General features: G+C 39.7%; 1 protein-coding gene across 1 annotated transcript in view; it reads left to right on the plus strand.

The window, feature by feature from the left end:
- The window catches only part of RHOA (ras homolog family member A), a 47,311-nt gene that overhangs the window by 17,906 nt on the left and 7,250 nt on the right, over window positions 1-22,155 (plus strand). Inside the window, exon 3 of the mRNA XM_065933703.1 lies at window positions 19,012-19,169. Within this exon, the coding sequence (XP_065789775.1) occupies window positions 19,014-19,169 (156 nt within the window). The 5' untranslated portion in view covers window positions 19,012-19,013. The remainder of the gene's footprint in view (window positions 1-19,011; window positions 19,170-22,155) is intronic.

Raw genomic sequence — 22,155 nt, forward strand, 5'->3', positions numbered from 1 at the left:
GATAGGCCATGTTTTTCCAGTCTAACTTTTGTTTGATCTATATTTTTTTGTTACATGTTGCCTGTTCCAAAGTGAAGCAGATTAGATTTCCTAAATCCTGACAGGAGCTGTCAGCCTGATTGCCTCTGATAGCCAGCCTATAGTTACTATAGATAGAACACAGACACCAGCCCACAAAGAAAGGGAAGCCTCCTTTTCTTTTGCAGAACTTGTTTGCTTCTGTCTTCTAATCAGTGTGAAGACTGGGGCCTACTGATCACCCTTTTTTTTTTTTTTTAATTACACAGAACATAAAATTTACCTTCTTAGCCTTTTTTTTTTAGTATTTATTTATTTACTGGTATTGGTTAACTCAATAACAGGAAAACAAACAACCCAGTCAAAAAGTGAGGAAAACATCTAAACAGACATTTCTCCAAAGAGGACATACAGATGGCTAACAAACACATGAAAAGATGCTCAACATTGCTCATTGTTAGAGAAATGCAAATCAAAACCACAATGAGATACCACCTCACACTAGTCAGAATGCTGCTCTGAGTTGCTTCAGTTGTGTCCAACTCTGTGCGACCCCACAGACGGCAGCCCACCAGGCTCCCACGTCCCTGGGATTTTCCAGGCAAGAACACTGGAGTGGGTTGCCATTTCCTTCTCCAATGCATGAAAGTGAAAAGTGAAAGTGAAGTCACTGAGTCGTGTCTGACTCTTAGGGACCCCATGGACTGCTGCCTATCAGGCTCCTCCGTCCTTGGGATTTCCCAGGCAAGAGTACTGGAGTGGGGTGCCATTGCCTTCTCTGCCGGTCAGAATGGCCATCATCAAAAAGTCAACAAACAGTAAATGCTGGAGAGGGTGTGGAGAAAAGGGAACACTCTTGCACTGTTGGTGGGACAGCCACTATGGAAGACAGTATGGAGATTCCTTAAAAAAACTAGGAATAAAACCACCATGTGACCCAGCAATCCCACTCCTAGGCATATACCGTAGTTTGAAAAAGACACATGTATCCCATTGCTCACTGCAGCACTATTTACAGTAGCTAGAACATGGAAGCAACGTAGATGCCCATTGACAGATGAATGGATAAAGAAGTTGTGGTACATATACACAATGGAATATTACTCAGCCATAAAAGGAGCACATTTGAGTCAGTTCTGATGAGGTGGATGAACCTAGAACCTATTATATGGAGTGAAATGAGTCAGAAAGAGAAAGATAAACGTATTGTATGTATTCTAATGCTCATATATGGAATCTAGAAAAATGGTTCTGAAGAATTTATTTACAGCGCAGCAATGAAGAAACAGACATAAAGAATAAACTTATGGACGTGGGGAAAGGGGAGGAGAGGGTGAGATGTATGGAAAGAGTATTGTGGAAACTTAAACATAAAAATATTTATTTATTTACTTGGCAACTCTGGGTCTTAGTTGCAACTTGTGGGATCTGGTTCCCTGACCAGGGATGAAACCCAGGCCCCCTGCATTGGGAGCTCGGTGTCTTAGCTCCTGGACCACTAGGGAAGTCCCTGTCTTAGCCATTTTTAAGTGTACAGTTCAGGGGTATTAAATATTAATACATTCATGTCAAGAGTTCCAAGGTGGCTTCATGGTTAGGATTCCAGGCTTTCATTGCCCTGCCCCAGGTTCAATCCCTGGGTGGGAAATAAAGATCCTGCAAGCCAAATAAAATTCACATTGTTGTGCACCCGTCACTACCATTTATTCCCATAACTCTTTTCATCTTGTAAATCTGAAACTCTATACCCATTTAATATTAATCCTCCATTCTCTTGTCCCCATGGACCTGGGCAAACACCACTCCTTCCCCTTTCTATCTTTATGATTTTGACTAAAACATAAGTGGAATCATATATTTATTTTTTTATGACTTGCTTATTTCAGTTGGCATAATGTCCTCCATGTTGTAGCACATTACAGAATTTCCTTCCTTCCTTGAAGCTGAATGATTTGTTGTATGTATATACCACATTTTACATGTCTGCACTCGGGGTTGCTTTCATGTTTTAGCTATTGTGAATAATATTGCTTTGAACATGATTGTGCAAATATCTCTTCAAGGTCCTGCTGCTCAGTTATTTGATGTATATACCCAGAACTAGAATGCTGGGTCATATGGTAATTCTGTTTTTAATTTTTTGAGAGACCTCTATACTGTTTTTCGTAGTGGCTGTAGCATTTTTACATCCCTGTTTAACAGTTGTCTTTTTTTTAATATTGGCCATCCAAATAGATGTAAGTTGGTATTTAATTGTAGTTTTGATTTGTATTTCCTTAATAATTTGTGATGTTGACCATCTTTTTCATGAGCTTATTGGCAATTTGTATATCTTCTGTTGCCCAGTTTTGAATTGGGTTGTTTCTTTTTTTGCTATTTAGCTTTAGGAGTTCTGTATATATTCTGGATATTAATCCCATATCAGATACGTGGTTTGCAAATGTTTTCTCCTCAAAAGTGGGTCATCTTTTTACTTTCTGATGGTGTTCTTTGAGATACAAAAGTTTTTAATTTTGATGAAGTTCAATTTAATTGTTTGTTTTTTTTTTTTTACTGACTTTGTTTGTGGTGTCATATCCAAGTATTGTTAAATCCAGTGACAAGATTTTTCCCTAGTATTTTAAGGTTTTTCTATTTTTCCTCTTACCTATTTGAGTTAACTTTGTTTATTGTGTAAACTCGGAGTCTGGACTTTTGCTTGTGAATATCCAGTCCCCCCAGCACTGTTTTTGGAATGACTATCCTTTCCTCATAGAATGATCTTGGCCCCTTGTTAGAAATCAGCTGACCATATAAGTGAAGGTTTACTTCTGATCTCTCTTCTATTTATCTGTATGTCTGTCTGTGTGCATTGCCTTTTGGTTTACTACCATAACTTTGTGGTGAGTTTTGAAAGTAGGAAGTCCTCCAACTTAATTTTTCTTTTTCAGTATTGGTTTGGCTATTCTGAGTCCCTTATCGGCATATGAATTTTAGGAGCAGCTTCTTAATTTCTGGCAAAGAACCCTGCTGAGATTTCGGTAAGGAATGCATTGAATGTATAGATCAATTTGAGGAGGATCAGTTTGAGGAAGATCAATTTGAGGAGTATTGCCACCTACCTTCCATGACCACAAATGTCTTTCCATTTATCTAAAGGAAGTAAGTGTTAGTTGCTCAGTCGTACCCTACTCTTTGCAACCCCATGGACTGCAGCCCACCAGGCTCCTCTGTCCATGAGATTTTCCAGGCAGGGATACTGGGTTGCCATTTTTTTCTCCAGGAGATCTTCCCAACCCAGGGATCGAACCTGGGTCTCCTCCAGTGCAGGTAGATTCTTTACCGACTGAGCTACAAGGGAACCTTTCTTTTTTGCAGCCCACTCTCCCAACTTTCTTTTTCTCCATACTTGGACCCAGAACCATAGGCATTGAGTTAAAGAAGCCTTGTCTTCCACCACTTTGTAGAAAATAAAAGGAAAATTGCCAGAAATAGGAAGCACTTAAGTAATGCTTTTATAGACTGTTGCCTTTATATGAACACAGCCAACTCTCATAACTGCCCTACGGGATAGAGCCTATATTCTTATTTTACAGAAAAAGAAATTGAAGCACAGAAAGGCTGACTTGTCCAGAGTCACACAGCTAACCAGTAAGGGGCAGAACAAGGCACTGAACTAATAAAGAAATTTGTTCCATAGACTATATTCCTAAACATGCTATTCTAACCCTCTCTCCTCCAACAAGCATCAAGAAGCAATCCTGCGGGTTTTAGTATCCTTCTCTGTTTTGCCTCTTCAAGCAAATCTTGGTGATATTGTGAAAGAGTCAGTTAATCTGTAACTCAGAGTGATTGTTTACTCTGAATCATTTCTCCTTAACTGAGTTTTTGATATATTTGATCAAAAGTCTTGTGGTTGTAAACACTATAGTTCACATTTTCTCCATCTTTCTATCCTTTATTATTTTTTTGTACACATTCTTTTTAGACTGTCATTTACACACCAGAAGAAGAGAGCTACCAAATGTCAATTACATTTGAGTTGCTGTAAAGTCATCCATTTAGTTCTGGTGTGTCTTAGTCTGTTTACGCTCATTGGAAGAGAGATGATGTCAAGCAACGGTAGCAGCTTTCTGACTTTCAGGAAGCTATGCTACAACTAGACTGATAAGTGGTGGCCAGCTCTTTTCACACTTCTTTTTGCAAGTCTCATGATTCCTTTTGCTTACTACAGCCTGTTTGCACTCCTGCCATCTTGCTTACCTTGTTGCAGTGTGGGAGTGGTCCTTCAGACATTTCTCAGCTGCTTTCTGCACTTGGGTAGGTAAACTACAGTGATGCATTAACATTTAGTTCTTTCCATTTCACACAGCAGTCTTCCGTGATTGCCTCATGTTTGTGTAACCGTGATGTTGACTCACTTTTGTCTGAATAGCTTCCTGAAGGCTTTCTGGAGCTGTTTTAGTGCCTAGAGTTTAGTATGCAACATTCTGGAGTCTTCTAGGTTAAATTGAATTGGAAATTAAAAGTAACTGCTAACTGAAGATTAGCAGGCAGATATTGTAAGGCACTCATGATTGACTTAGTTCTCCCTTTTTTATTTTTTTATTCTTTAGTCTTCAGTTAATGAAATCGTCCTCTCAAGGTGACTGTCTTGGCCTTCAGTGGTTCTCAAAGTGGTCCCTAGATTAGTGGTGTTAGCATCACATGGAATTTGATAGAAATGCAGTCTCAGCCCCTACCACAGAACTACTGAATCTGAACCTCTGGGAGTTGGGTCCATTAATCTGGGTTTAAACAAGCCCTCTCTCCAGGTGATGCTGATGCAAGGTACATTTTGAGAACCTCTTAATCAGTGTATGTACTATAGGAGTAAAATGAAGCACCATTTACCAGGTACCCCAGAGTAATTTTTACTGAATCTTATAGTTTTTAGTAAGTCTGAAGTAGTTTTATCTGCTTCTCAGTGATTGATAGTCTGACCTACTCCGTTACTCTTGGCTTCTGTTACAAAAACTTCAGTCTACATCTTAGTATGTTTCATAGGTATCTCATTTCCCTAGTAAAATTAAATCTCTTAGTTCAGAGTAATCATTTTTCACAGAAGCAGCTTTCTAAAATGGCCAATAAATTCAGGAAAAGGTGTTCAACACCATTAATCATCAGAGACGTGCATTAAAGCACAATGAGATATCACTACACACCTACCAAGTTGGCTAAAATTTGAAGAAAACCGTTGAATGGAAAGCACTTACTGCTTGTGGGTGTGTACAACTACTTTGCAAAGCTGCTCAGTAGTATGTACTAAAGCAAAACCTTCTCTTAGGTATAAACCCACAAAATCAGTAAATAAGTCTACTAAGCCATGTGCAAGATTTGCCGTAACAGTATTTATTCCTAAAAGGCAGAAATCATCAGTCAAGAACAGAATACTGCACAGCAATGAAAGTAAACCAAAGGCTATTTGAAGCAACCTGGAGGAAGTCTCTGAAAGTTGTTAAAGTAACCCCAAAGAAAGTTCAAAATCCAGCAAAGAAATTTAAACCCAGGGAAAACCAATCCACAAGGAAAGAAACCAGGCTAGTCCAGGAATGACTTAGGAGGATGGGGACCCAGGGGCCTTGTGGGATGCTGGCTGTGCTGTTTCTTGATCGTAGTGGTGGTTACATGGATGTACTCACTTTGTGACACTGCTTACAAAAATTTTTTTTTTACCCCCCACCCCCAAATTAACAACTTTCCCTGTGCTTTGTTTCACAGTTTTCCTTATTGCCTCCCACTGACATCTCAAGACCTTTTGAGATTTGGTCTTTGTTCTTTTTTTTTGTAAACACCCCCCCACCCCCCCACCCCACCCCCCCCCCGCCACCTTTTTTTTCCTGGCATGTATAATTTAAGAGTTACTAAGGAATAGTCAAGGAAGGTTCATCTCTCATGAAGTAACCATCTACTGGGTATTTATTTATTTGTGTTTTCACTTTATATATTATTACTACACTCTTGGTTTTCCTCACACCTAGCTGACATCATGGCCCAGGGAATCAAAAATTTGTATTAAAAGAATTGATTTGGGGGAAGGGGACAGAAGTTTTTTTTAGAAAAGCAGAATACCTACAGGCTTGTTTGTTTGCTTTCATTCCCTCTGAGAAAATGATCTTCCCTTTCTGTAAATGGGTTCTCACGTCATTGTTAAAAATTTTTAAAGTGAAAGTGACGTCGCTCAGTCATGTCCGACTTTGTGACCCTATGGACTGTAGCCTAACATGCTCCTCCGTCCATGGGATTTTCCAGGCGAGAGTACTGGAGTGGGGTGCCATTTCCTTCTCTAGAGGGATCTTCCTGACCCAGGGTCGAACCCGGTTCTCCCACATTGTAGGCAGACACCTTACCGTCTGAGCTACTAGGGAAATCCTTAAGTCTGTGGTATATATTCAAGGGTTCTGCTTGACTCCATTTGTGTCATAAGGAAAGATCCTTACGTAGACAATCTGGTAAAGCCAAAGAACTCTGGAATAGTCTAAATTGTCTGAGTAAACCTAGGTTGTAAGGTTTAAAACTAAAATAAGACTTAAAACTCTTTACATATAAGGCCTTGAACAGAAAGCATCTCCCAGAGATATTACTGGGCATCACTTCATGTCTTCTGCTGCTGAATCTGGGCTCTCACCAGGAGCTTGAAAAATTCTAGCTTGAGTAAGCCGATTATCTTGCTGGTACTTTGATGATTGCCTATGGAATTTTCAGAAAAAATGTTGAAGTGCTAGACCCTGGCCTGGATGTCCTATGCAGTAAGACCTCAGGCTACTTTATTTGGGGAGAACTCCTATAGATGGTGCCCTGAAATGAATTTCAAGAAAGATTTTTTTCTCTGCTTAAGGCTACTAGTCATATTAAATGGCTGTTGCCAAATTAGTCTTCCATTACCCTTCAATAGTTCTTGTCCTGTGTACATAGATGATTTAAGTTGCAGGTTTTCTAAGTAGATTCTTCCAGAGACCTTAGCCTGGGCCAAATATAGATCTCATCTCTTTGGAGAAATGTAAATCACTCTGTAAGACATATGGAGGTGAAGCTGGTTAGTTAGATTTGGGTTCCTAGTGTTTTGAGGTTAAAGGTAACAGTAACAGAATTTTGTTGCATGAGTAATTTAATTTGAAAGAAACTTGACTTAGTTACCAAAGCAAGCAGAGTTTGGGTTAAAGTTTCAGATTTTGTATCTGAATCAAGTCAACTTTTAATTTTGAGACTCTGTCATTAAGACCCAAAGAGCTCTGCTTTTACTGCTTTATAAACCCCAGGTTCCCATAGCCCCCTCTTGGAGTTCAGTTAACTTGCTAGAGTGACTCACAGAGCTCAGGAAAATATTTAACTTACTAGGTTACCGGTTTCTTACAGAAGGAGCAGCCAGAGGCATAGGGCAGGATATGAGAGAAGGGGCACAGCTTCCATATCCTCTTTGGGTGTGTCACTCTCACAACCCCAGTCTGGATGTTCTCTGAACCCTTTTGGGTTTTGGGGGGGGGCCTGATTATGCTGGTATGATTGATTAAATCAACAGCCAGCGTTGATTGATTCAACCTCCAGTGCTCTTTCCTGCTTGGGGTGGGGGTGGGGGGGTGGACTGAAAGTTACAACACTAATCCCCCTGGGGTTTATAAAAGCAATCTAATTCTCCTGGCAACCAGCCCCCATCCTTAGGGATTTTCCAAAAGTCACCTCATTAACTTAAACTCAGGTATGATTGAAAAGAGCTTATGAATAACAAGACATTCTTCACCCTGATCATTCTGGACCTATTTCAGGAACTGAAGCTATTTGAGGACAAAAGACCAAATATTATAACAAACAACTCTGCATTGCTCATGTTACTTAGAAAGTTACTAAGGTTTTAGTAGCTATGTGCCAGGAGCTAGGACAAAGACCATATATGTATTTCTTATTATAAGTCATAATATCATAGTTACGCATTTAAAATAAAATAGTTAAAATGGCAAATTTTGCTATATATTATCACAACTTCTAAAAATACTGTAAACTGCCAAAAACAATTGAATTTTGTACTTTTTTCCCAGCTTAATTGAGATATAATTGACATTATATAAACTTATGGTGCATGTTAATTTGATACACTTAAATTGCGAAATGACTACCACCAAAGCATTAGCTAATACCTTCATCATGTCGCATAACGATTTTTTGTGTGTGAGGCGATAGCGTTTAAGATTTATTTCCGTAGCAACTTTCAAGTATATGATAGAGTATCATAATCTATAATCATTATGCTGTACCTTAGATACCCAGAATTATTGAATTCTTCAAGTGGATAAATTGTATGTGAATTTTATTTCAAGTTAGATTTTTTTTCAATTGAGATATTTTAAAGAAAGATTTTATATGTGTGTTGCACACACATATATCCACTATATTTTGCACACATATAACACATACTGTAGAATAGCTTCTTTTCACATGTGTCATGTTCTCCCTCTGCCCTTGTCCCCTGATAGTTGGACACCACATGCCTTTCATTGGGTATCAGTACAGGGTTTCTGTGACGTGTTTGCTTAGTATACCTGGCCTGATTTATATGTTTACTGGCAGAAATTTAGGCTAATGGAGTTTGATTTGTAGGGCTCTTCAGCAGTAAGTAAAGCCTTTGTTGTCGATCCCAGTTGCACAAGTTACATTTCAGTAACCTCTCCAAAAACTGGGTACCTCGTGCTAGAACAGTGTTTGGGTTTGAAAATGTATTTTAATAACATAGTGACTTTATACTCAGTAAAATATAGTAACTCTAAGCTTCTTTTCTCCTTAGTAAAATGAATGATAATTACGTCTGTCTGGAGAAGTTCAGAATCCCATCAGTTCCTATCAAATGTATAGCAAGTGATTTGTGATACACCAGTGAAAAGGGTCATGGTGGCTGATCAAACAGTGTAAGTCTGTTGTAGTATAGTGTATTTTGAAACTTATAACACCATCTGTATCATTAAAGGGAGAACCAGAAGAATGATTAGCATAGTGTGTTTTTTTAAGAAGTTATGTGTCAGGTAATGGGGAGAGGCAGAAATGGAGTCGAGAGCCACAAGTAGCTTGTGATAAGCGGTAGTTAGCACTGTCACATGTGGCAGTGAAGTGTTTTTCAGTGGTTGTCCTCCAAAAGCCCAAGCCTCTGATGGGGCCAGTGAAGTCTGTGCTGTGGAAAGTGCTTCATCATCTGTGCCAGCAGAAGAGTCACCCTTGAATGGGGCATTGGTCCAAGTACTTAAGACTGTGCCAGCCAGGATTTGCACATTGCAAAAAAGATGTTCTTGCCCTCTGTCCTCCCCTCTGTCCTCAGTGCTGTTCAGGGAGGATGTTTATGTGCAGACAGCCCTTATTTCCTCTTGTGGAAGGAAGGTGGTGGTTTCCAGAAGGGTGACCTCTTGCCATTTACTCCCAGCACTGCTGCTCAGCAGCACAGCCATTCTTTTACTGAGTTCCAGTCTTTGATAAGTTTTGAGTCTTTGAACAAATAGAACAAAAGTTTCCTAATAGAAACCTTACAATAGCAATTAATACTTTTTAGTTGTATTTTATGCTTTAACCACTAAATCATTGAATGCCAGGCCCAGACAACCCCCCTTGTGGCCTTGTTGAGTTCACCTTGTTGCTATAACTTAAAGTATCAAGCCTTCTGACACAGTCAGAAGGCCTAATTGGCTTTTTTGATGTGGTTATCAGTAACTTTGTGAATGAGACTATACCTGGAAGACTGTGGGTCTTTCATGTTGCCTATAAAATAGTAACTGTTATCACAGCAAACCAACAGGGAGATTCCTGGGAGGTCCAGTGGGTAATACTTGGTGCTCTCACTGTCAAGGCCCTGAATGTGATTCCTGGTCGAGGAACAAAGATTGCTCAAGTTGCCTGGCATGGCCAGAAAAGCAAACCGAAAACTTCCCAAACAGAAGCAACGCAGCAGAGGCAAGGTAGACTCCACATCTAAGTCAGTTCAGTTCAGTCGCTCAGTCGTGGTCGACTCTTTGCGACCATGTGGGCTTCAGCAGGCCAGGCTTCCCTGTCCATCACCAACTCCTGGAGCCTCTGTCAAACTCGGTCCATCATGTCGGTGATGCTATTCGACCTTCTCATCCTCTGTCATCCCCTTCTCCTCCCGCCTTCAATCATTCCCAGCATCAGGATCTTTTCAAATGAGTTAGTTCTTTGCATCAGGTGACCAAAGTATTGGAGTTTCAGCTTCAGCATCAGTCCTTCCAATGAATATTCAGGACTGATCTCCTTTAGGATGGACAGGTTGGATCTCCTTGCAGTCCAAGGGACTCTGAAGAGTCTTCTCCAACATCACAGTTCAAAAACATCAATTCTTTGGCACTCAGCTTTCTTTATAGTCCAACTCTCACATCCATACATGACTACTGGAAAAACCATAGCCTTGACTAGACAGACCTTTGTTGGTTTTTAATACTCTGTCTAGATTGGTCATAGCTTTTAATTTCATGGCTGCAGTCACCATCTGCAGTGATTTTGGAGCCCCCCAAAAATAAAGTCTCTGTGCTGTTTCCATTGCTTCCCCATCTATTTGCCATGAAGTGATGGGACCGGATGCCATGATCTTAGTTTTCTGAATGTTGAGCTCTAAGCCAACTTTTTCACTCTCCTTTTTCACTTTCATGAAGAGGCTCTTTAGTTCTTCACTTTCTGTCATAAGGGTGGTGTCATCTGCATATCTGATATTTCTCCTGGCAATCTTGATTCTAGCTTGTGCTTCATCCAGCCCACCATTTCTCATGATATACTCTGCGTGTAAGTTAAATAAGCAGGGTGACAATATACAGCCTTGACATACTCCTTTCCCAATTTGGAAACAGTCTCTTGTTCCATGTCCAGTTTGAACTGTTGCTTCCTGACCTGTATCCAGATTTCTCAGGAGGCAGGTCAGGTGGTCTGGTATTCCCATCTCTTTAAAAATTTTCCATAGTTTATTGTGATCCACACAGTCGAAGGCTTTGGCATAGTCAATAAAGCAGAAGTATGTGTTTTTCTGGAACTCTCTTGCTTTTTCTGTGATCCACTGGATGTTGGCAATTTGATCTCTGGATCCTCTTCCTTTTCTAAATCGAGTTTGAACATCTGAAAGTTCACGGTTCACATACTGTTAAAGCCTGGCTTGAAGAATTTTGAGCGTTACTTTGATAGTGTGTGAGATGAGTGCAGTTGGGCAGTAGTTTGAGCATTCTTTGGCATTGCCTTTCTTTGGGATTAGAATGAAAACACCTTTTCCAGTCCTGTGGCCACTGCTGAGTTTTCCAGATTTGGTGGCATATTGAGTGCAGCACTTTCACAGCATCATCTTTCAGAATTTGAAAGAGCTCTACTGGAATTCCATCACCTCCACTAGCTTTGTTCATAGTGATGCTTCCTAAGGCCCACTTGACGTTGCATTCCAGGATATCTGGCTCTAGGTGAGTGATCACACCATCGTGGTTATCTGGGTCAGTGAAGATCTTTTTTGTACAGTTCTTCTGTGTATTCTTGCCACCTCTTCTTAATATCTTCATCTAAGTCAAGGTTACCTTAATTTGTCATTGTTGTGGTTGATGTTGAGAGGTTGCTGCAGCCACTGATACTGTCATAGTTCCCATCCTGGGAATCTTCGAGCCCTTGAAAATCACAGGGCAGAGCTGGGCCCAATATACTTGGTATACTGTCCCTGTGAATAGTAATCACTAACAGCAGGTATCTTTGCTGTGATGCTACTTGCCTTTCTGATGGCATTTTACAGGGCTGTTTTCAGATGTATCGAAGGATCCAACTGCAATACAATGGTGGTAGGAAGTATGTACTTAAAATTGGGGGCTTTTGTTTTTGTTTTTCCAGACTTCTATAACCTTTTTATTTTGTTTTGGGGTATAGCCTATTAACAAAGTTGTGGTACTTTCAGGTGAACAGTGAGGGGACTCGGCTATACATATACCTGTATTCATTCTCCCCCGAGCCCCCTCCCATCCAGGCTGGCACATAACGTTGAGCATAGTTCTCTGTGCCATGTGGTAGGTCCCTGTTGGTTTTTCATTCTAAATATAGCAGTGTGTACATGACCTTCCCCAAATCCCTAACTATTCCTCCCCACTCCCCACCGCCCCCAGCAACCATAATGTTCCTTTTCTAAGTCTGTGAGTCTCTTTCTGTTTTTAAGCAAGTTCATTTGTATCATTTCTTTTTGGATTCTGCATATAAGGGATGTCATATGATATTTCTCCTTCTAGGTCTCACTTACTTCACTCGGTATGATATATCCTAGGTCCATCCATGGTGTGGCAAATGGCATTATTCTTTTTAATGGCTGAGTAATATTCCATTGTATATGTATACCACATCTTTATCCATTCCTCTGTTGATGGACATTAAAGTTGCTTCCACGTCTTGGCTCATTTTTAATATAAACAGCGCTGCAATGAACATTGAGGTGCATGTATCCTTTTGAATCATATTTTTTTCCAGGTAGATGCCCAGGAATGGAATTGCAGGGTCATATGTAGCTCTGTTTTTAGTTTTTTAAGAAATCTCCATACTGTTCTCCATAGTGGTTGTATCATTTTACATTCCCACCAGTAGTGTAGGAGGGTAAAATAGGGGGCTTTTGAAAGGCAGATAGCAAACATTATACATGGTATATCAGACCTAGAGGGGAAGCTGGAATGTTGAGACTCTGAAAACATCCCTAGTAAAACAGGCAGAAATAGTTTCAGGTGACATACTTTGGTGTAGTCCATTTTTCAAAGGAATGACATTGAAATACTGTGAGTATGTAGCACATGTCCAGGTCCAGTTAGTACTCCACACTGAAGTCTTTTCCGGTATTTTAGTGCTTGACCTTTGGTAGTTGGATTGGAATTTCAGTTTTTTGAGCCTTTCCAGGTTTTTCACCAGTATTTAGGAGAAACATGCCCCTTTTTTAGACTTTTATTCCACTGTACATGGACTCCATTCAGCATGTCCTTGTCACTTTAATGTAGCTGAGAATACAGCTTCAAGGGATAGGCCAGCCAGTCCCATAGCCCCTGTCCTGAAGGAACTTTTCTCAGGAATGGATATGAGTCATCCACAGAGGGGGAAAAAAAAACCTGCCACAACCCTCACATAGGGTAGGATGCCTGGTAAATTGGTTGAACTGATGTGTATGAAAAGCAGGAGTGGTCCAACGTCCCAGGCGTTAGGATTAGCGCACAGAGATCAGGTGTGTCAGGAGTTTGAGAACAAGGACTAGATCAGGAATAGAGATTTGAGAAACATGTGCATAAAGGTAATGTTTGAAGAACTGAAACCCCAGAGATAGGTAGAATATTAGGAAGGTAAGGGGAAAAACAATCTTGAAGGGGATCGTTAGATATGGAGGCTGTAGCTGGGGAAACGGAAGACTTAAGAGATGAGTGCATTAGCATATTTTGTCAGGGAGGTCCAAGGGTAGGAAGGTAAGGTGGTAAAAAATACTGAGAAGAATGAGGACTGGATTTTGTGAAGGTAGGTCATTGGTGACTTTTAAGAAAGTTTCAGTAGAAATTTGGGCAGAATGCACATTGGTAGAATTTAAGCATAAGCAAGTGAAGATGTATACCTTTTCTTTGAAACAGACCAGAGAGAGGAAGATTAGTAGAGGAAAGCACAGACGTGGGGAGGAGATTCCTTGTTTTAAAATAGGCACCTGGCACTTTATGGTAGACTGAAAGAAGGAGCCAGTAGACAGGAGAGATGAAGGGGGTGTGGGATACCCCAGGTGGCCAATACTGTATAAATTGAAAGGTGCTGGAGGCTGTAAGGTTAGGCCTGGGCAGGAGAGACCTTAGTAGGAGTAACTTGCACACTGCGTTCCTCTGTCTTTTGCCAGACCCTGTAAGAGATGCAGAGATCCCCATAACTCCTCTGAAGAAATATACACTCACTTGCATGCTATTACAGGTGACCTAAATAGATATCTTACAGCTGACTGTTACTGGAAAAACAAACCTCTACTCAAAACTTGTAAGAATTATATCTGAAACAATTCAGAGTCTGGAAAATAATACATCTGGCAGAGAGACTGCAGAGAGAGCTCAGTGTGATTTTCTTCCTCAAGCTGGCAAGCCGTGTACTTGAAAAGATGCTGGATTATAACAACGTGGAAAGGAAAGATACTAGAGTAAAAAAAAATTTCTGAGTCATTTCAGGAAAAAAAAGTAGTGAGTTTCATTTTCTGATGTTTGTACTTTTCACATCTTGTCAGCAACTGGTTGTGTTGCCAGACTCCCAGCATCCCAGAAATCACCTTGTAATTATAGGCTTTCATTTTCATTTTGTCCCATAATCACTTGTAATTTCTTTCCTTTATCATCAATAGAAACTAAATGGTTTTATATTTTTCCTGGGCAGAATATTCCCTAAGCGAAATATTCAAGAGCCTTTTTGGTTGCTCCCTGGCATTTTCATTTTGTGTGTCCTTAACTGTATTTGATTTAGAGGAATTACTTCTTAAAAATTGAGTACTTTCTAGGAGGGATGGTATTCAAAGATGGAAGTCTTTTTTAATAATTCAGGGAATTACAGATACATTTTTTTTGCATCCTATAAGGTCCTGGTTGCTGGACTCTGGGCATACACCAGATACCAAGATAGGCCTGGGAGGTAAAATGGTGACATGAATTTGAGAGCATAAGAAAAAATAGAAAGTGATTTGTGAATCCTAGCAAGATGTTAGCAGTCAGACTGAATATAGAGGAAACACTTTTAAAAAAAGGCAAATGAGTGTCTGTGCCCTGGATTATTTCATAGGAGGCTGAAAATGAAGTAGTCTATCTCTCTCATTAAAAAAATGTTTTGTTTTTTTATTTACTTAATATGTATCCCACACCCCCTTCATCTCTCCTGTCTACTGGCTCCTTCTTTCAGTCTACCATAAAGTGCAGGGTGCCTGTTTTAAAACAAGGAATCTCCTCCCCACGTCTGTGCTTTCCTCTACTAACCTTCCTCTCTCTGGTCTGTTTCAAAGAAAAGGTATACATTTCCACTTGCTTCATACCCATTCACTTGCTTAAATTCTACTACATGTCCACTAAAGTATGGAGCCACATAGGGCTGTGAAGAAATATAAGATATTTCCTTTGCTCTGAGGTGATTTGCAGTCTGGTTGGAAGACAAAACCCAAGTGAATCAAGTATAGGACCTTGAAGTGGGTTCCGTATTTATTAGGAATCAAAAACAAAAATGGAGGGAGGGATATAGGAGCTGAATAGGTGTCAGAAGTGCTGAGTTCAAAGGGCTAGTCTCTCTACAGTACTGTTTTCCTTATGTGGTCCTATGTTTTAAAGAATTGTATTGAGCACATTTCCCTTTTATGTATATGCTGGTTATTGTGCTTTCATTAGTAGTATTATCCTTAATCCTTTTGCTTTTTCACAGAAAATAAGTCTTTAACTATTACTAGATAATGTGAGTTGGTTAAAACTTCTTTATGTGTGTGTGTGTGTGTGTGTGTGTGTGTGTGTGTGTGTGTGTGTATTCTTAGCCAGCCACATACTCACTGCACTACACCACGAATGTTCTCAGAACTCACAAATGAGTGACAGTAGCGTCAGTCCTTCCCATTACAGAACCTTATGAGTTTATGTGCATTAAATTTTAAAGCTAAATTTCTTACATTTTCCAGACTAAAAAAAATAGTTTCTAATGTTTATTTCGTGTAGCCCAGTGGATTGTGTCACCCACTCCAGTTTGAGAAATGTTCCCTTAAGGACAGTATGATTTTGTCAGTGAATGTATTGTTGAGGATTAGTTTGACTATAGATAATGGGGACCTGAAAAATACTACCTTAAACAAGACAGTTGTTTTTCATTCACATAAAAGAAGTATGGAAGTAGGCAGTCTTGGGCTTCGATGGTGGCTTCCAAAATATCTGGGATCTAGGTGCCTTCCATCCTTTATTCCTTCAACTCCAGGGTGTGGCACTCATATTCTAAGATGATTGTTTAGAAAGCAGCCATGACTCCAGGTTTAAGCAGCAGGAAGGAGGAAGGAGATGAAGAAGGGGCAGGGACTTCCAACTTTAAGGAAGATTTTCTGGAAGTCCCACAGAATACTGCTGATTACATCTCAGGGGCTAGAAGTTTGTACATAGCTATATCTAGTGTAAGGGAAACTAAGAAATGTCTTATAGCTGGGCAGCAAAGTGCACAATTAAAAATTGGAGTGCTGTTCCAAGAGGTAATGGTGAGAGTTCAGATTGACCTCTAGGCTGTGGCAAGTGGAGGTAGAGAGTCTTTATGCTTTTTCTTTTTTTTTTGGTAACAGCTTTCGTAAATATCCACACACATTACAATTCACCCATTAAAAAATTTACAATTCAGTTGTATATACAATATTCATCGAGTTATGCAACCATCTGAGAATCATTTTGGAAAAATTTCATCACCCTATAAAAAACCTCACTATTTTTTTGGTAGTCATTCCCTATTCCTCCCTCCTCCAGCTGCCTTCCCCTGGCAGTCACCAGTCTACTATCTCTGCATTTGCCCATTCTGGACATTTCATATAAACGCAGTGACACATGTGTTTCTTTGTAACTAGCTTCTTGCACAAATTGTAACGTCTTCAGGTTCATCCATGTTGTAGCATATATTAGTATCCCCCCACTGTATTGTTGAATCATATTCCATTGTGTAGATAAATCACATTTTGTCCATTCATCAGTTGTTAGATATTTGGTTTGTTTCTACTTTTTGATGGTGATGAATAATGCTGCTGTGAACATTTATCTAAATTTTTTGTGTGAACACGTTTTTATTTCTCTTGGAGTTATGAGTAGAATTGTTGGGTCATAGATATAGTCAGATCCTTTGCCTGGTTTTAAATCAGATTGTCTATCTAGTTATTATTGAGTTGTAGGAGTTCTTTACATATTGTGGGTCCACATCAACCTTGATTGCAGTGAGAGATCTTGAGTCATACCACCAACCTAAGCTGCTTTTTTGTTTTTCAGTTTTAGGAGTTCTTTATATATTCTGGATATAGGTCCCATATCATTTTCTCATATTCTGTGGATTATCTTCTCATTTTCTTGATGCTATCTGTTGAACCACAAAAGCTTTAAAATTTTTTATGAAGTCCAATTTATCTTTCTTCTTTGGTTCTTGGTAATGTATTTTTTAGCCAAAAGGTGGAAGCAACCCAGGTGTCTGTCTGCAGATAGATGGATAGATAAGATGTGGTATATATCAGTACATACAATGGAATAGTATTCAATCTAAAAAGAAAGGAAGTTCTGATACATGCTACAAAGAGAGGAAACCTCTAAGACATGCTGAGCACAATAAACCAATCACAAAATGATAAATACTGTATGATTCCACTCACAGGAGGTAGGTAGAGCAGTAAAATTCATAAAGGTAGAAAGTGGAGTGGTGGTTGCCAACAGTGGAAGTAGGGGAGATGGGGCATTAATTGTTTGATGAATATAGAATTTCAGTTTTAGAAGGTGAAAAAGGTTCTGGAAATGGATGATGGAGATAATTGTACAACAGTGTTGAATATATGTAATGCCACTAAGGTATTTACTTACAAATTGTTTAAATGGCAAGTTTTCTGTATATTTTACTGCATTTTAAAAAATATCTTGTAGTTTTAGCTCTTACATTTGGGTCTGTAATCCATCGTGAGTTAATTTTGTATGTGATGTGAGGTAGCGTTCTGACTTTCTTCTTTTGCATATTATCTGTTCAATTGTCTCAGCGCCATTTGTTGAAAAGGCTGTTTTTTTCTCCATTGGATTGTCTTGGCATCCTCTTTGAAAATTTACTTGACCCTAAATGGGAGGACTTATTTCTGGCTTCTCAGATCTACTCTATTGATCTATGAAAGTGTTAGTCGCTCAGTCGTGTCTCTTTGGGATCCCATGGACTCTAGCCTGCCAGGCTCCTCCATCCATGGAATTCTCTAGGCAAGAATACTGGAGTGGGTAATCATTCCCTCCTCCAGAGGATCTTCCGTCCCAGGGATCAAACCTGGGTCTCCTGCATTGCAGGTGCTCTTTACTGTCTGAGCCACCAGGGAATTATTTATATCTTTATAACAGTGCAACACTGCCGTGATTAGTGTACCTTTATAGTAAGTTTTGACATCAGGAAATGTGAGTCCTTTAACTTTGCTGAGACCTTTAACTTTGCTCTTCATTTTCAAGATTGCTTTGGCTATTCTGAGTCCATTGAGTTTCCGTGTGCATTTTCTGATCAGTTGTCAGTTTCTGCAAAGAAGCTGGCTGAGATTTTGATAGGGGTTGAGTTGAGTCTGTAAATTAATTTGGAGGATATTGCCATTTAACAGTATTGGCCTTTAGTCCTTAAACATGAATGTCTTCCCATTTATTTAGATCTTTTATATCTCTATTTTTTTTAATGTTTTCACAGTATGTTTCATGCTTTTTTGTTACATTTATTCGTGTTTTATTCTTTTTAATGCTGTTGTAAGTGAGATTGCTTTCTTAATTTCAGTTTCAGTTTGTTCATTACTAGGGTATAGAAATACATTGATTTTATATGTTAATCTTGTATCCTGTAACCTTGCTGAATTTGTTAGTTCTAATAGCTTTTTACTGGATTTTATTTGGGTTTTTAAGTGAATTTCCCACAAAGTTTATGTCATCTGCAAATTAAAATAATTTTACTTCTTCTTTTCCAGTCTGGATGTCTTTTATGTTGTCTTCTGCCTAATTGCCAGAACCTCCTTAGAAGTGGCAAGAATGGACTTTCTTGTTTTGTTCCTGTTCTTAAGGGAAAACTTTAAATATTTTCACCGTCAAGTATAATGTTAGTTATGGGGTTTTCGTATGACTTTTTGATGCCACATGGAAAGGTGTTACTAGCATTTTATCTTATATTTTTAGTGTGCTAATAGAGGCTTGTGCTCCATGGGCAGAAAGTGTGTGCTATAGATTAAAGCTATTATGGATTCTTGTGCATTTAGACAACATTTTTTTCTTGTTTCAGCAATGGCTGCCATCCGGAAGAAACTGGTGATTGTTGGAGATGGAGCTTGTGGCAAGACTTGCTTGCTCATTGTCTTTAGCAAGGACCAGTTCCCAGAGGTGTATGTCCCTACGGTGTTTGAGAACTATGTGGCAGATATTGAAGTGGATGGAAAGCAGGTGAGTATACTTTTCAGAACAACTGCTACTGTTTTTTATGTTAGGCTATTCATAGAGCCTTGAGAGAATTAGGCCTTTTTGTCTCTTCTGTACATAATATAACAATAACAAAAGGTTAAAATGAGATATCTGTTCTCTTCTCGCTTTTTCAGTTCAGTTCAGTCGCTCTGTCGTGTCCAACTATTTGCAGCCCTGTGGACTGCAGCACACCAGACTTCCCTGTCCATCACCAACTCCCTGAGTTTACTCAGACTCATTTCTGTTGTGTTGGTGATGCCATTCAACCATTTCATCCTCTGTCATCCCCTTCTGCCACCTTCTGTCTTTCCCAGCATCAGGGTGTTTTCAAATTAGTCAGTTCTTCACATCAAGTGGCCCAAAGTATTGGAATTTCAGCTTCAGCATCAGTCTTCCCAATGAATATTCAGGACTGATTTCCTTCAGGATGGACAGGTTGGATCTCCTTGCAGTCCAAAGGAATCTGAAGAGTCTTCTCCAACATCACAGTTCAAAAGCATCAATTTTTTGGTGCTCAGCTTTCTTTATAGTCCCAACTCTCACATCCATACATGACTACTGGAAAAACCATAGCTTTGACTAGACAGACCTTTGTTGGTTTTTAATATTCTGTCTAGGTTGGTTGTAGCTTTTCTTCCAAGGAGCAGGCGTCTTTTAATTTCATGACTGTAGTTGCCATCTGCAGTGATATTGGAGCCCCAAAAAGAAAGTCTCCCGTTCTTTCCATTGCTTCCTCATCTATTTGCCATGAAGTGATGGGACTGGATGCCATGATCTTAGTTTTCTGAATGTTCAGCTTTAAGCCTACTTTTTCACTCTCCTCTTTCACTTTCATCAAGAGGCTCTTTAGTTCTTTACTTTTCTACCATAAGGTGGTGTCATCTGCATATCTGAGGTTATTGATATTTTCCCCCACAATCTTGATTCCAGCTTGTGCTTCTTCCAGCCCAGCGTTTCTCATGATGTACTCTGCATATAAGTTAAATAAGCAGGGTAACAATATATAGCCTTGGCGTACTCCTTTTCCTATTTGGAACCAGTCTGTTGTTCCATGTCCAGTTCGAACTGTTGCTTCCTGACCTGCATGCGGATTTCTCAGCAGGCAGCTTGGGTGGTCTGGTGGTCCCATCTCTTTAAGAATTTTCCACAGTTTCTTCTGCTCCACAGTCAAAGGCTTTGGCATAGTCAATAAAGCAGAAGTAGATGTTTTCCTGGAAGTCTCTTGCTTAGTTCATTTTTATTCATTTTAAATTATTATGATCTAGATTATGTCCACATTCATGTGTATTTCACATGGGGAAGCCTTAGAATATTTGTTCTTTCCAGCTTTATTTATATTTGAAATTTAGTTTGTTGCCAAATGGTTAATACTGAAATGAACCTTTGTATGGATGTGCTTTTTTTATCTGTCATAGTATTTCATTAAGTGCTGAAGTTTGAGATTACTAGGTCAATGTGTTCTTATTGATGATGCTTCTCAAAGGTTGTATGGCTCTGTGCCACCAACAGTGTGACATTTAAGCATGCTCACATTTAGGTTTTGGATTTTTTTTTTTTTTTTTAATGTCTTTTGACTTTAACATAAACAGGCTCTTGCGTTTGCTTCAGTTACTTCTCACTGGGGGTGAGGACAGTGTTTCCTCCTGTCTGCCCTGAAAGCCCACCAGCAAGACTGGGGCAAAACTGCTGAAATTATTTTGCTGTCAAAATAATATCCAGATTCCTGTCCATCTTTTGAAGAGAAGTGAAATTCTCATTGCAAATGGGTTAGCTGAAAAGAAAAGTAGAACAACGGGCTGTTGTCCAACACTGCGTCCTCTTAGGCATTCAGTCACATGTCTCATGCTGCTAGCACCTGATTTATTGGCTTCCACAATTCCGTCTCCTTTCTTCCTTCTCCTGTTCTTGCTTTCCTGCTGTCCCTTTCTGTCCCAGTACTACCTAACCTCATTTTGCGGGGCTGTGTGTGGAAAGCACATTAGGCCAGCTGCTTCGAATTCTAGGATTCATTACAGGGTGCTTTGATACTTCTCTGACCATGTGTAAGCTGTGTAATCTTTGAGCCACTTTGATTTGTAAAGTGCTTTAAGTCATTTTACAGTTGACAGCAAGGGTCTATGAAGTGACTGAAGGCATTTGGAAGCACCAAAGCACTTGACAAATTGGACTGAACAAGAGCATACTCGACACTCCCTATTATGGTTTACCCAGTAGCCATGTAGACCACAGGGGATGCTCAGGCCATCAGGAATCCCGTGGCACCCTTCTGGTCACGAATGGGTGAAGAAAACCACAATGAATTCCTGCCCAAGAGAACTTCGGGTCTTCTACCCTGCAGGTGGCCCATCAGTATAGTGTTGCCAGTTCAACTTTCAGTCAGTCCTCTGAGTGGGTGCTTGGGTACAGGTTTCTGTGGGCTTCATAGGAAGATTGGTTTTATCTGACAAGCTGGGGAAAATTTGGGCCTGTTATCACATACCAGACCTCTCACCCAATTTAGATAGATAGACACAAACACAGACACACACACAGAAAGACCCAGTGGCTTGAAGGAAACAGGTTTAGGTTGGTGTTTTCATAGCACATTTCTCAAAGGCGTACTGAATGTATATTGCTGGGTTTATCTTCTCATTTAGAGAATGACAGCTGTTGGTTGCTACGTGTCTGCAATCATCAGTTGGAAAAGTCTTTTCCGTCTGTGGTAGTGTATGTTTGGGGGGTACTATTGACTGTTCTGTCCTCTTGGAAGCATCATCTTTGCCTTGGGGTCTTGAAATGACCAAGATCTTCTTAACCTTAAGAAACATAGGGATTTTGACTTACAAACCTTGAGGAATGATGAGTGAATATCTTTCTTGCTCTGCCTGACCCTGGTAAAATGAAAGCCCTTCAACCAGGGAGAGAAACCGTGAGAAAAAGGTACTTGATCTGGAAGAGGGTATCACATCCTAGCTACCCACCTCAGAGC

The sequence above is a fragment of the Muntiacus reevesi genome, chromosome 4 (genome assembly GCF_963930625.1).
Source record: "Muntiacus reevesi chromosome 4, mMunRee1.1, whole genome shotgun sequence".
NCBI classification, from domain to species: Eukaryota; Metazoa; Chordata; class Mammalia; order Artiodactyla; family Cervidae; genus Muntiacus; species Muntiacus reevesi.